The sequence below is a fragment of the Sarcophilus harrisii genome, chromosome 2 (genome assembly GCF_902635505.1).
Source record: "Sarcophilus harrisii chromosome 2, mSarHar1.11, whole genome shotgun sequence".
NCBI classification, from domain to species: Eukaryota; Metazoa; Chordata; class Mammalia; order Dasyuromorphia; family Dasyuridae; genus Sarcophilus; species Sarcophilus harrisii.
This window is the reverse complement of record NC_045427.1, coordinates 436,016,403-436,031,793: the sequence shown is the minus strand read 5'-3', so window position 1 is coordinate 436,031,793 and position 15,391 is coordinate 436,016,403. Positions and strand designations below refer to the sequence as shown.

At 39.4% G+C, this 15,391-nt stretch overlaps 1 protein-coding gene across 1 annotated transcript in view; it reads left to right on the top strand.

Moving 5' to 3' along the window:
- AKNA (AT-hook transcription factor) overlaps positions 1-10,211 on the top strand; it is a 67,667-nt gene extending 57,456 nt beyond the window's left edge. Inside the window, 5 exon segments of the mRNA XM_031949323.1 lie at positions 2,634-2,771; positions 4,149-4,244; positions 5,314-5,430; positions 6,485-6,668; positions 8,986-10,211. Of these exon segments, the coding sequence (XP_031805183.1) occupies positions 2,634-2,771; positions 4,149-4,244; positions 5,314-5,430; positions 6,485-6,668; positions 8,986-9,271 (821 nt within the window). The 3' untranslated portion in view covers positions 9,272-10,211.
- Positions 10,212-15,391: the final 5,180 nt, after the last annotated feature.

Sequence of the window (15,391 nt, the reverse complement as noted above, 5' to 3'; positions counted from 1 at the left end):
ATGGCCAGTTTTTGTGTAGGTGCTATATACTGCTGAGGAAAGAAAAGTAAATTCTTTTCTGGTTCCATTTATTTTTCTTCAAAGGGCTTTCTAATGTTCTATTTACTTCCTTAGCTTCTTTATTTTTTAGTTGGATTTTATCAAGTTCTAAGAGGGGTTAGGTGAAGTCCCATTGGTATAGTTTTGCTATATATTTCTTCCTGTAACTCACTTAACTTCTCCTTTAAGAATTTGGATGTCACATTATATATATGGATATCTATCTATATGCTTGTGTATGTTTGTATGTGTATTTGGTTGTATGATTAGTATTAATTACTATGATTGGTATTGATATTGCTTCATTTGTTGATGATACCTTTTAGCAAGATGTAGTTTCTTTCTCTCTCTTAATTAGGCCTATTTTTGTTTTTGCTTTGTCTGAGATCTGGATTGTTACCACTTTTTTTTTTTTTTTTACTTCAGCTGAAGCATAATAGATTCTGCTCCAGCCTTTTATCTTCACTCTGTGTTTATCTCTCTGCTTCAAGTGTATTTCTTAAAAACATCATATTATAGGATTCTGTTTTTTTATCCATTTTGCTATCTGCAGAATGAGTGAGTTCATCCCATTCACATTCACAGTTGTTTTTATTATGTTTCCCTCCATCTTATTTTTCCTCCTGTTTGTCTTCTCTCCTTTCACTCTTTCTTTCCTCACAGTGATTTTTTACTTTCTATCACCTTCCCCAATCTGCCCTACCTTTTGTTAATGTCCCCTGCCTTTCATTTAATCTTGTTCCCTTCTGCTTCCCTATTGGGTAAGATATATTTTACATTCAATTGATTGTATATATTATTTCTTCTTTGAGCCAATACTGATAAGAGTAAGATTCAAGCAATGCCCATCACCATTCCCCCATCTTTCCTTCCATTCTCATAGGTTTTTTGCATCTCTTCATGTGAAATAATTTACCCCATTTTATTCTTTCTTCTTTCTTTCCTTCTTTTCGTCTGTACTCATTGTATTCTTCTTTCCCTTAATTTTTTGTCATTCCATCAAATCTATCTTACACCCATACCCTCTGTCTGTATATATTTCTTCTAGCTGTACTATTGGCAATACAATTTTTAAGAATTACAAGTATCATTTTCCATACAGGGAAGCAAAAAATTCAGTTCTATTGAATCCCTTATGCTTTTCCCCCCTTTTCCCAATGTCAGAATCACTGAGCTACTGAATTCTGAAATGGATTCTTTCAATACCTGTTTTACCTCCTGGTTCCAGGATATCAGGACAATTTTCCTTGATAATTTCTTAAAAGTTACTGTCTGGGTCCAATAGCCCAATGATCATGACATCATCCTGGATCTATTTTCCAGGTTAATTATTTACCCAGTTAGGAATTTTATATTTTCTTCTATTTTTTCCATTCTTTTTAATTTGTTTAATTCTTGATGTCTCATAGAATCATTAGATTCCATTTGCCCAATTCTAACTTTTAAGGAGTTACTTTCCCTATTTAGCTTTTGTACTTCTATTTGGTCAATTCTACTTTTTAATCAGTTATTTTTTTTCCAAACTGTTGACTCTTCTCATAATTCTCTTGCATCATTTTCATGTTAGACTACTAGGGACTGCCTGTTTGCCTAGGACTATGCTAAAGAACATGGCAGTTCTTGAACTTGGAATGTACCTGTTCCACTGGTTATGCTGAGGCATGTTGGGGTCCTGGTATTGATATTTGCTTATTCTATTGCATTGGGTTCAGGATCTCCCACTGGTTTGCTGAGGTGGGGCTTTCTGGGATGCTTCCTGTCCTGAACTATATTATCTTTTTACCTAAGTGAGACAGATCTTTGCTGATGATCTTCCAGGTTTCCTAGGCTAAAAGATTGCTTCACTCCATATTTTTGCATTCCATCTGTTCTAGGATGTGTTTTGAGGCACTGTTTTATGGTTGTTTGGAGGTGAATATGGGAGAGTTACAGTGATTTATTGCTTACTCCTCAAATTTTGGCTCCTATAAATATCAGGAGTTATGATTTTTAACATAAACAAATTAGAGCACATAATTTTGTTCTATATCTTTCTCTTTCCCTTGGTCCCTTCATCTTCTCTAAGGATGGGAAGTGGAGCTATATCTTTAGTCTTATCCATTGGGAAGAGATGAAATACTCTTGGCCTGAAATACAAAGCCATAAATAAAACATCTAGGGCTTTCCTATGTTATACTGTCCTCAACTAAAGGAATTGCAGTTTATACTCTTTTTTTTTTTTTTTTTGGTGGGATGTGCTAATTTCCAAACTCATCACCAGAGTAGGGCATCCGGAGTTTTGCCCCAGGACAGAAAACTTAAAGGGTGCTGTCAGCACCCTTCTGAAGACACATTTCCTCCGCTTGCCTTTCTATGACCTTATGCAACAGGACCCTGGCTCTCTTGAACAGTATTGAACCTAAGCATCATAATGCTGCTTTCCTCCTCAGGGATCATCTTTGATCAGAGTAGAAACCCCAAAGTGACCCAGGGCACATTTCCCCCCACTACAATCCTGACTGACTCTAGGTAATAATCCCTCCTCAGTAAGAGTTTTACTTCTCATACTTCTGATGATTATTTCTTTTAACTCTTTTGGGCTCTATTCATTTCAGCTTCTGAGTCAGAACAATCTATATCCAGGATCCAGGCCAAGGGGAGCAGAGCTGAAGAACAGAGCCCCAGAGATAGAATAAAAGGAGAAACCAGAGGGAAGCAAACACAAACAGTCTACTTCCGGGGCCACTACACAGGTGAGAGAAGAATGCAGCCATTATACTGAGGCAGAAAGATATTGCAAGTTCTTCATTTCATATGATCCCATGTGCTAAAGCCCAACCCACTGTCCTTTGGGCCAGTCTAGATGAAGTCCTGGAAAGATCTTACTTAAGAAAAAGAGACTGGAGGAGGAGAAAATGTATAAATGGCATGTGATATCAGTGATAATAATTAATGTTGTTGATCATAGATACTAAAGAACTAACAAAATGAGAAGAAAACTAAAAACATTCATTTATGTGGTATCAGTGACAATGATTAATGTTAATCATGAATGCTCAAGAACTAACAACAAAATGAGAAGAAAAAACTAAAAAAAATCATGTAATTGTATCAAAAATACTAATTATGGTTGTTTATGTAAATTGCTTACAATTTACACATCAATAGAATCCAACAAAAATGATGATACTGTGTCATTAAATTTGTGCCATACCAACCTTGGTCAGAGAAAACAGATAATGATACCTCCACCCTAACCCCCCCCTTCTCTTAGCACAGAAACAGGGAACTATGCTGAGAAGTTATTGCATACACTGTCTGACTTAGTCACTCTATCAGATGTTTTTCCTTGGTTGTTCTTTATTGTAATAAGGGAGATTTCAATCCAGGTCTCCAACCAGGAGAGGTTGGTATCTGCTTCATTGATATAAAGCAGAAAGACATCTATAAAACTTATTTTATAAATTAAAGGAAGGGTGGCAAAGAGGGAGAAAGGAAGGAACAGAGGGAAGGAGAAAGGAAGGAAAAAACAGAGGGAAGGAGAAAGGAAGGAAAGAACAGAGGGAAGGAGAAAGGAAGGAAAGAACAGAGGGAAGGAGAAAGGAAGGAAAGAACAGAGGGAAGGAGAAAGGAAGGAAGGAACAGAGGGAGGGAGGAAGGAAAGAACAGAGGGAGGAATGGAGGGAGGGAAAAGCAAAGGAGGAAGGAAGAGAAATAAATTGTGTTTCAATAGAAAAAAAATAATTCTGTTTCAAAGTAGAATGAGTTACCACTTCATCTCTGGAAGTCTTTAGATTGATCTTATTGGACAAGTTGCTTAATGTCTCTGAACTTCAATTTTCTTTATTATTAAATGAGGGCAGTTGACTGACATGGCCTCCAGCTCCTTTTTTATAGTTCTAAATCTATGATCCTATAGTCCAGGGACCCTGCAATAGAATCATTCTAACCCAAACCAGCACCTCAGGGATCCAGGGCCTGCAACTTGCTTCTGTATTTTTAACTAAATACCAGGTTGTATTCCACACTCAAGGCTCTTTTCACTAATGATGACGTGATTTCATTATGCGTTTTTGATTTCCAGCTCTGAGCCATTCCCAAAGGTAACCATTTTTGTTTTGTGTCCCTAGGTCGTGAATATTCCGCCAAACCCTCCCAGAACTTCCAAGAAGATGACAAATCTCAACCCTGCCCTTGCTGTCATGCAGTGAAGAAGAAAGTTCTTGGTAATAACCAATCCTGGGGTCTACCCAGGATCAGCCCAGCCAGGCCAGTCTGCAGAGTTAACCTTGACTTCCACAACTCTGTGTTACTAATAAGTACATATTAGTAGGATTGGGCCTCTAGGGATCTGATCAATTAATCATTCAATCAGCAAAGTATTATTTTAAACAACTTATTTTCAAGGCACTGTGTTATGTGCTGGGAGAATTAGAGGAGGGGAGAAAGGTACAAAGACAAAAATTAAACTTCCTACAGTCAGTCAGCTTTTGTTTTATCAGATGGGCAGAGTGCATGCCTCATAAAGCATTGTTTCCTCCATTGATGTTTCTGTTAGAAACTGCCTCCAATTAACTCCAAGATGGAGAAACCATGGACATTTGGTGCTAAGTTTACTAAGAAACCCCCACTGAGGGACTTGGTCATTCTGTCCTATCTCTTCCACCAACCTTGCTACCCTTCATCATCAATATATCTTTTTTGTGTGTGTTTTATTTATTTATTTTTAAACACACATTGCTTTATAAATCATGTTGGGAGAGAAAAATCAGAGCAAAGATGAAAAACCACGGGAGGGATGAAAAAACAGAAAAAAGAAATGAGCATAGCATGGATTGATTTACATTCAGTCTCCTTAATTCTTTTTCTGAATCTAGATGGTATTTTCTATCCAAAGTCTATTGGGATTGCCTTGGATCACTGAACCACCGTGAAGAACCAAGTCTTTCATGGTTGATTATTGCACATTCTTGCTGTTATTGTGTATTCCTGGTTCTGCTTGTTTTGCTCAGCTTTGAAATGTTCATGTAAATCTTTCCAGGCCTTTTTAAAATCAGCTTGTTTACCATTTTTTATAGAACAATAATATTCCATTACCTTCATGTGCCACCAAAACACCTCTAGGTGCCAAGAGCATACCACATCTTTCCTGATCATTGGTCTCAGAACTAACCCCAACTCTGAGCCAGGAGAGGACAGAAGGGGGGCTCTTTTTTGACCACTATTCTTTTGTTCATGTTGAACTCAATAAGAGTTAAGTCAAAGTTTACCTTAATGATCACTTTTCATTTTTAGATGACTCTCCCAGCAAGGATCCAGAGGAACATTTTCCCCATGATAACGTCAAGAAGACCCAGAATCCAATATGTCACAGACCCAGGAGTCCTACAGAGAGGGGCAGGGAGTCCTCAGGTAGGGTAAAAATTAGTTCTCTACCCCCTCTTAAAACTGTGAAAGTCACTTTGAAATAATATAAAAAGCCTTTTTAGCAAAGGTAAGCCAGTCTCTGTAAAATGAGCAGGAGAAGGAAATGGAAAACCATTCTAGTATCTTTTCAAAAAAGCCCTAAATGAGGTCATGAAAAGTTGGACACGACTGAACAATAACATCCTTAGTTTTTGCATCTCTAAAATGTAGCAGGAATATAGAAGGTCTCTGCCAGCTGTAAATATCATTTCTTTTCCCACATATTCTGCCTTTTACAACAGACCTGTTGTACACCAAAGGGCAGAATTTGGATTAGAAGTGAGAGAAGAACTGAGTCCTTCTTGTAGCAGTCACAGACCAAGCAGAGTTGTTGGTCTAAGCTCCCATAAAGGAGTTCTAGCAGGACAGCACAAAGGTTCCATCTCCTGACAACAGGAGCATTACTGATTTTTGTTTCATTCCAAGATCTCCAGTATCATCTTTCCTGGGGCCATATCTGATAAAGAGCATGAAAGAATTCAGAGGTCCACAAAAGCCTCTGTTTGTTGTATCAGTTGTGCCATTAATATTTAGCCACATCCCCCAGCCCTTTTGTTTTTTAGCTCTTTTTTACACGCATCCTGTCACTCTCTTATTTCTTCAACTATTGTTCATCTGGCTCCCCTCCTACTGGATAAGTACAGTAGAACAGGGTAAGGGACTCAGAGCTGAGGAAGGAAGAAAGGCAGATTTGGATGAATACTGGGAGAATAATAGAATATAGAAATTCTCAGTCTTGTCCCAGTTTCCTAAAGGGAGCCCCAAAGGGGAGCCATTTAACACCAACTGCTTAGATTATCCGGTACGGCAAACACTGCTACGGGGATTCGAAGGAAACCTCGACCATCTGTCAGAGAGTCTAAGGATCTCAGATTCCTAGAATTTCAGTCAGGAAGGCAGGTGTCCTACAGGTGAAATGATCCCATCTCCAACCCACATCTCCTCATCCTTCTCATGGCAAGGTAATGCTTCATGTTTCTGGCCCTCATCCTCCCTACAGGGACAGACAAAGGCACACGGAAAGGAGCACCCCTCAGTTCTGGCCCAGTTCGGAAATCTGAGCAACGGGAGCAGCCGTCGTCTCCGCCATCACTTCCTGGGGTGTGGTATCTGGCATCCCCCGTGGGGACAACCTTCGCTTACGTCCCACCAGTTCCTGTTGTGCCTTATTCACCCTCAACATTGTAAGAATCATTATCTTCTTCTAGATGAATATGGTCTCTCTTGTCCTGATATATGAGCCAGGCTTAGACAGGGCTTATTGAGTAGACAATAGGAATATCTTTGTCCTCTTTGCTACATGATATGTACAGCCAGGTCCTCATGAGTGCAAACAGTGAATCCTGTCAATTTAAATTCACACTGAAGTTATATGAAACAGTATGAAAAATATAAATAATTAATTGTTCCTGGCTCAATTGAAGTAGGCAATAAAAATCCAAACTAATGTCAATCATTTCAGAGAATGTATTATTTATATTAATCTAGACCTAAAATATAGAATAAATTCCAACTCCATTCAAAAGGGAGAATGCCTGGGTGTGATGGCACTCTGATAATATTTGCCATGGAAAAGGCTCAGGCTTGCAGACTACTTGTGCTTAGAAGAGTTCTGAACTACAGTCAGGTGAAAATCAGCTGATTATCCTTAGGAGTCAGGGAGCTGCCTAAAGAATTGAACCAAGTAGGAAACAGAACTGGTCCAAACTTCTATTCCAATCAGCCACAGACTCAGACCAACAGTGTCCTAATAAATGTTTCACAATTCTCTTTTTAAAAAATTTACACACAACACTTTTTAATCTGCATTATTTTCTCCATTGCTTTCTTAAGCCTAGACAATAAACAAAAACAATAAATTGAGCCCTGATTTGTAATGTTTGATGGTAACTGAGGGAAATGCTCACACTGAGATTAGAAAATTGGGTCTCTGTCTGAGCTGGCTGCAATGGATCCCCAATTTGGGTCCATTAATGGCCTCTGCACCAGGCTTCAACCTGGAAAACCCAATCAAAAAAGCAGAACTAAAAATCTTAAGGAATTAGAGGGAAGAGATAAAAAGATGAAGTCCTAGAATTATAGGATCTTAAATTTAGAATCAGAAGGGACGTTAGAGGTTGTCTTATTTCATTGTCATCCCCTCTCTCTCTCTCTCTCTCTTTCTCTCTCTCTGTCTCTCTCTCCCTCTCCCCACCCCTCCGTCTCTGTGTCTATCTGTCTCTCTTCTCTCTGTGTCTCTCTCTCCTTCCCTCTCCCTCCCTTCTTTGTCTCTGTCTCTCTCCCTCCCCCCTTTCCTCCCCTCTCCCCATCTTTCTGTCTCTCTCTCTCTGTGTCTCTGTCTCTCTGTGTCTCCCCCTCCCCTGTTTCTCTATCTGTCTCTCCTTCCCTCTATCCCTCCCTCTCTCTTTCCTTTTTTCCTCCTGTAGCAGACCCTTGTGGGTCTCTTCATGGTCTGTTTCCTCCACCATTCTAGGGGCTCTCCCTTTCCCTGAGGACTATTGGAGTAAGACAGTGCAAGCACTCACTTGGCTGCTGTATGGCACCTCAGAACTCCTGAGCTCAAGCAATCTGCCAGGAAGGGATGTGGTCCACCACATTTTGCTGCCTTTTCCTAATATAAAAATGTTAACCTCATGTACAATCTGCAAGGCCTCACACTAGATCTTTGCACATCAGGCCAAATAAATTTCATTTCATGAATCTTTGCCACCACTTCCTTCCCTCCCACAACTTAATATCTTTTCTATCGACCATTTGATTAAATTAGAGAGGCAATAATAATATCATTCTCAAAAGGATATTGGAGAGGGTGCCTCAGAGCTAGTCCACACTTACTACAGCTCCTCAAACTTCTGCTTTTTCCTGTTAAATTGTACTTCATGGTCCCTTCTGGCTCTTAAAATTCTGGGACTGATTGAATGACTTAGCTTACTCCCTGACTGGGTTAAAAGGCCTTGTTTTAATTCTATTTATGCCCTCTCTATGACCTTGGCAAGTCCTGCTATGCCAGCAAACATACTAGACTAAAAGATTTCTGAGGTTCCTTCCTCATCCTATGCTTCTCTAAATTGAGAGATCAGAATTTGTTTCCTTCTTCTTTCCCCTCTCCTGATAGGGGGCTAGTGAACAGTTACAATCTAGGCACAAATCCAAGAGAAAAAAAGGGGGAAAAAACACCAAAAAATGGTCCAAAGACTCTATGGGAATTGAATGACCGATTTCTAAAGATCAAAAAAAGGCCTATTGTTTATTGTCAAAAATAGAGCATCACCCTTAGGTCTAAGTCTTCTGATCCTTCTGTCTGAGCCCTTCCCATTAAAGAATATAATATAGAACATGTCCTGTTTATCTCATGGCCACACTATTCATTGATCAGGCGTTTCTAATCCAAGCACACTATTTAGCTCATCCAGGATTATGGCCTAGCAGGGAAGTAGTTTGTTATAGAGAATGAGGTCGTTGAGTTTTTGCCATTCCCTTATTTCTTTTGTGCCTCCCCAGGTGGTTTTCTCCAGGAGCACCTACCTCCGCCTCCTCCCCCACACATCATACCAGTGGTAAAAAACCTGCTGAGGTGAGAGCCTGGTCTCAGAGCCGCCGAACTCCAGCCCCGAGCCACCGCTGCTTGTCCGAGCTGGACCTCGTAGATCTGGATGACCTCAGCCGGTCCTTGAGTCGTGCTGTGGAAGCAGCCAGAAGCGTGGAACTCACCACCAAACAAATGAGCCGGTCTTTGTCTGCTGACCTGCACAGAGCTCGAGGTCTACGGGGATCCTGCCTCTTTTGACAGGAATTGACTTAACATGAGGGATAAAAGGGCAGGGAGTTTGATTTCTCTTTCATTGAGCATGGTAGACTTTTTGCAAGAGCAAACGATCTGGAAATGCTGGGGGAAACCCTTCATGTGGATGCTAAATTGGCAGCAGATAATAAGCTTATTTTTTTAAACTTTTTTTAAACAAGAGAACAATGTATTTTTTCAGCTATGGACAGAGCAGTCTGGGGCTTTCAGTCCAAAGTCCTCTACCAGCAGTATGATACTGAGAATGAACAAAGCTCTGTACACAAAGAACTCTGGGAATAGCAATAGCCTTTCCTTCCACACCTGTACTTTCCTATCTCCAGCTAATGAGTTTTTTTTTTTTTTTTCAAGGCCAGGCTGCTTTGTCTCAGGTCCCCAGGAATAGAATGAGTCCTTCAAGAGTCAAGGAGAGAAGGGCTTGCAGTATGTGTATATATGGAAAAGGGAAGTGGTGGGAGGATAAAGCCATTGCTAACTCCTAGGGAGACAAAAGCTGTGAAAAAAAGGGGGGGCTCTTTACTGGCAGCTTCTGCACTATTTTTAGAGTCTGAACAGAGGCCCCTGGGCTTTCAATTTCTCTTTTGCTGGAAATAAGGGCTTCCACATCAATATGTTTGAAGCCAGTGATTTTGAATTTTTTTTTTCCTGCAAGAATTCCTCCTGGTACTTCCTCCTATAACTTCCTCCTTTCTGTGGATTTATTTGGCATTTTATTGATTGGAGCTGAGACAGTTCCTAATGCATCTGTCTCTTGGGTACGGACTATTGCACTGAGGGATGCCAAAATCCCCTGCATTGATGCTTACCTCAGCATTCCTAGAATGCACCGCATAGATGGCGTTTGTATATTTGGGGCATTTTAAACCTTATTTTAATTCCAAAGGTTAATGAAGAAAAATGAACGCTGATCCTTTTTTTTTTTTTTTTTTTAAAGAAAAAACAAAACAAAAAATGTGTCTGGTGTGTTTTATCATCTTGTGATTCTTGAAGTCATGTTTGCACTGAAAATAGAGGCAAAGAAAGCAAACAAACAAACAAAAAACCTTTCTCACAGCCAGCCTGTAGATAATCCCTTGCAGAAATTAAGAGTGAATTCATACCTTTCCTTCTAGAGCTCATTTCATTTTTCATTTCTCAAACGTTTTATCTCTTACAGGCATTTTATATTCTCTATTCATTCTTCCTACTTTCTAGTCTTTATTCTACTTTATTTTCCCCTTTCACATTGAAATCCCTTTGGAAAATGAGAGCACCATCCAGTTCTTTTCTGTCTTAGCTGTGATCTGCCTTAATAGGATCCAAAATGTTAACTGCATGAAGGAGAAACAGAATTCTTTTCTATTGGTGCTATACTACTGCATTGTGAGAGAGTTCAACAGATGTGTTAACTCTTGAGTGGGAGGACTTTTGGATGGGAAGGGAGTGAGCCAAAGGGAAATTTGATTGGAACTCCAGATTTCCATAAACAGTCGTTATTTACATTAGAAAAAAACTTTGGGGGCCGAGCTCTCAACAAAAGTCAGACTTTTTTTTCACATTTTTATTGGCTTTCCTCTATGCAGCAAGCCATCTTTGATAACAAAAAAGGTCAAAACTTAACCAATACATTAACAGGGTCTGACAATATGTGCAATATTCCACATCCATAATCATCTCGCTAGTAAAGATAAGGAAATGCAATATCTCTTCAGGAATGTTTGGTCAGCATACAAATCTTATAGACCATCCCCATCTCATTCTTCTCAAACTTCCTATCCCCAAATTTCAACCAAATACCACTTATTCCTTCCACTGTGCCCTACAGAATGCCTCTTCCATAGGCAACAAGTTTCCCTTCATCTTAAATCTTCCATTCCTTGCACCTGCTAGCTTTTACTGAAATCTGTCTCTTCTCTGATAAAACCACCTCCTCCTCCACCCTTTTCAGTACTAGCTGCATCCTCACTTGTTCTCCTTTGCTCACTTGTTGGGATGAGGGAGTTAGAATAGTCCATTCCCCATTGCCCCTTCCAGGTTCTCCCTCTGCCCCATACTCAGTGCCTTCTCTTTTGATGTTCATGCATTTCATATCCACCATCTGATCAAAATCCTGGTAGCTATTGTCTATAATCCCCTGGGTCACTCCCCTTTCTTGAGTACAATACCTAGCTCCAACTTTTCTCTCCTCCCCATGATAGGGGCTACTCTCATGATGGGGAACTTGAACATTTATTTACGAGTTCTCAGACACCCTCACTTCCTATAAATAGCTGCCACTCTGCCCCACCTCAGCCACACAATCATATTCATTTTTCTATGATGCTCAAATGTGCCATCTCTTATATTCAAGAATTCTGAAATCCCACTAATAGCATAGACTTTTCACCTCTCCCCCTGCCTTCCCTTATTACACCCTATTCATCACCTCCAAACCTTTGACCCCCTTACTTCTCTCCCAGGCCATTTCCCTTGCATTTGCCAACCTCTTTTACCATCTTGACCAATTCAATTCTACATGGTCAGTCTTTCTTGAAACCCTATCCCCCTTGTGGCTGATGATGGCCAGCCAAGCCTCAGCCTTGGATCACTCACCATTTGTCGTTTTTATTCCTATAAAGATGGAGAACATCAGGCAACCATCGAGTCCACGACAGATTTGTGTTACACAATCCCAACTGAGACCCCAGTTCTGCTAGGCAATCTGCTAGACTCCCACTCTCCATAGCAGCTGTTCCATACCTTTATCTCTCCTCAAACTTCAGACCATTTGCCATGAGCTCCTCCTTATTCATCCCCTGTTACTCATATGCCTTCTACCACTATCTCCACCCATTTCACATGATGCATTATTCCTTACCAAGGCTAATCCCTCTACTTGTCCCAATGATTCCCTTTTTATCTCCTTTTCTCCAACATATTGTGCTCTTTGTTATCCCTACTCTTTCACTTATCTCAATCTCTTCCTTTCTACTGGTTCATTCTAAATTCTGTACATACCTGCCCATGTCTCTCTTCGAAAAAACCCTCACTTGATCATTCCATTCCTACTATCATCCTATATCTCCTCTTCTCTTTGTAGCTAAACTACTTGAAAAAACTTTAAAAAACGCCTCCACTTTTTTTCCTCTCTTTTCTTAACCCCTAATAATCCAGTTTCTTTGACTTCTATGCAGCATTTGACATTGTTGCTCATGCTTTAATATTCTATTTTCTCTAGGATTTTGGGATACCATCATCTCTTCGTTCTCTTCCTATCTGACCACTCTTTGTTTCCTTTGCTGGATCCTCTTCCAGCTGGCCTTCAAATTTCTGTCCCAGGTCCTCTATATTACGTGGTGATCTTGTCAGCCCACATAGATTTAATTAGCATCTTTATACTTTATACATCATTTTGAGATGATTCTCAAATCTACTCTATCCTTCTCCCTAATTTGCTGACTTCCAATCCTGAATATGCATCTGTCTTGCAAATATCTTGAATTGGATTTCCAGTAGACACCTTAAACTCAACACATCCAAAACTAAACTCATGATCTTTCCCCTAAACCCTGCCTACTCTCTACCTTCTATGTTACTATAGAGGGGTAATCCCATCTTCCTGGTCCTTCAGGATTGCACCTGTGTCATCCTGGATCCCTCACTCTCTCACCTATCAGTCTAATCAATTGCCAAGGTTTGTCCATTTCAATCTCACAGCATCCCTTGAATACATCACCTTCTCTGCTCTGACCCTGCTACCATTCTAGTACAAGCCCTCATCACCTCATGACTGAGTTGCTGCAGTAACCTGTTGGTGGATCTACCAGCCTCATGGCTCTCTCATTCCAGTCCATCCTCCAGTCCCTAAAGTGATTTTCCTAAAACAGAGGACTAATGTCACCCTCCCCCCCATTCACTCAATAAATTACAGTGCCTTCCTATTGCTTAGATCAATACAAAAGGCTCAATTTGGCAAAAAAAAAAAAAGTTTATAACATAATCCCTCCTACATTTCTAGTCTTTTACTCCCTGATATGTGCCCTTTGATTTCATGACTCTAGCCTCTTGGCTGTTACATGAACAGGATGCTCTATCTTCTTGGCTCCAAGCATTTTCTCTAGTTATTTTTCACGCCCACATTACTTTTCCTCCTTTATCCCATCTGCTCAAGTCCTTAGCTTCTTTAAAGTCCTAAATAAACTCCATTCTTTTACTGGAAGTCTTCCCCAATTACTCTTAATTCTAGTGCCTTCCTTCTATTAATTACCTTCTATTTGTCTTGTATATAGCTTGGTTTGTATATATTTTTGTGTCGTCTTCCCCATTAGATTGTAAATTCTTTGAGGTCTGTCTTTTGCCTATTTTTGTATTCTCACAGTGCCTGGCACACAGTGGGTGCTTAATAAATGTTCATTGATTACAGCATTAAGCTTCAATTTTTTTTACTTTCTGTTTACACAGATGCACTCATTAACATATATACTTCATCTTTTAAAAATAAATTTTATTATCTTTTAATTTTTGCATCTCCATTTTTCAGTACAATATTTCACGTAGTTAATAGTTTGCAATTCTTTTGTTAATTGCTTATTCCTCACCTTTTTCAGTTTGTTGGGGAATGGCACTTGGTATTTAATATCTCTATCATATCTTGGATATATCCATTTCAAAGAAGCTTTTCAATAACTTCAACTTGTATTTCATGAAATGTTTTTCACCAACACAATAGTAATAATGTATATTTGTGTGTATATCTAATAGAATTTTATAACCTAGAAGTTACTTATGAGTAAGGCTGGCCAGTTTGCCCTTTTGATTTCACAAATGTAGCACAGGATTCAGAGAAGGTCAGCAATTTATTCAGTCACACAGTTGATGGCAATGGAATTGAAGCTTGAGTTTTCTGACTGCTAGTTTCATGAATGCTACTTTCTCTGCACTCTGAGGCCCAAAAAAACACTTCTGCCCAAGGTGTAGCATATCCAAAATCCAATCTGAATATGAAGTCATTGATCTAGTATTTTGTCTATCCATGTATTCTCCTAAGGACCAGAAAAATCAAGGGAGAATGACTGACTAGTGTCAAGCTTTGAGAGATACAGCATCATCCTGCCCCAGCTGTGAGTGACAAAGCTCCAAGTATCTCAATAATTTATTTTTCAAAGCCTAGGGATGAGAGGAACTGGACACATATTTCAGATGTTCCTCTCAGGAAGAGTGCCACTCTGAGTATTTACCCCTACATTTTGGTAAAAAAAGTACCATAGGATAAAATTTGGTGACTGGTTAGGGAAAGTACCAATCACTAAAGAGACATATCTTGTGTTGTTTGAATATAAGACATGTTAATTTTTCACTGAAAGACTAAAAATCAAAATTTCTACAGACTCATTCAAAGTTTGATTTTTAAAAATGAGCCAAATAAAGGCCAAATTTCAAAAGTATATGCTTCCCCTCTAATTTTTTTTTTTACAAATTAAACATTTTAGGTTCTATTCATTTATTTTATATGCAATAGCTAAGCAAGCAATCAGAATTGCTTTAATAAGGATCATCCATCAATTCATTAAGTATTTATCATTGGTACTAGGGAAAGAACTAGTGCCATAGTCTCAAGGAGTTTATTTTTTAATGGGATTGAATCTAATCTGGTTCATAGAACCTTCATTTGAGGGGAGCATTTTGAGACAGTATTTTGAGTACTATTCTGAATTTCAATATAACTTTCCAGTGTGAACTGAATGCAATCCCTGTCCCCAAACCCATTACTATGGAATTCTCTCTTTACTGGAAATGAAATCCCTCCCCTAGGTGAAGTGTGGAGCAGAGTTGATGAGAGGGCAGAGCTTCAGGTCTCGTAGTTAGTCCCCTTTGAGTCCTCTTTGGGGATTCTCCAACCCAGAGTCATCATGGAGCATCACATATGCTTTCAGTTTCAAGAGGGAAGATGGAAGAAGCCAAGCCTTCTTCAAGTTACTGAAGGAAAAAATGAGAAGACATGAAACAGATGGGCAGTCTCTGTCATGCTCTAGAGACTTTAGGGAATTTCCTTCTTACTTCTAGAGCTCCTAAACTCTGTGTTGTCTGACATATATTCTCCTAAGAGTACTAATGGAAGAGATAAAGTTAGCAAGAATCACAAAATGA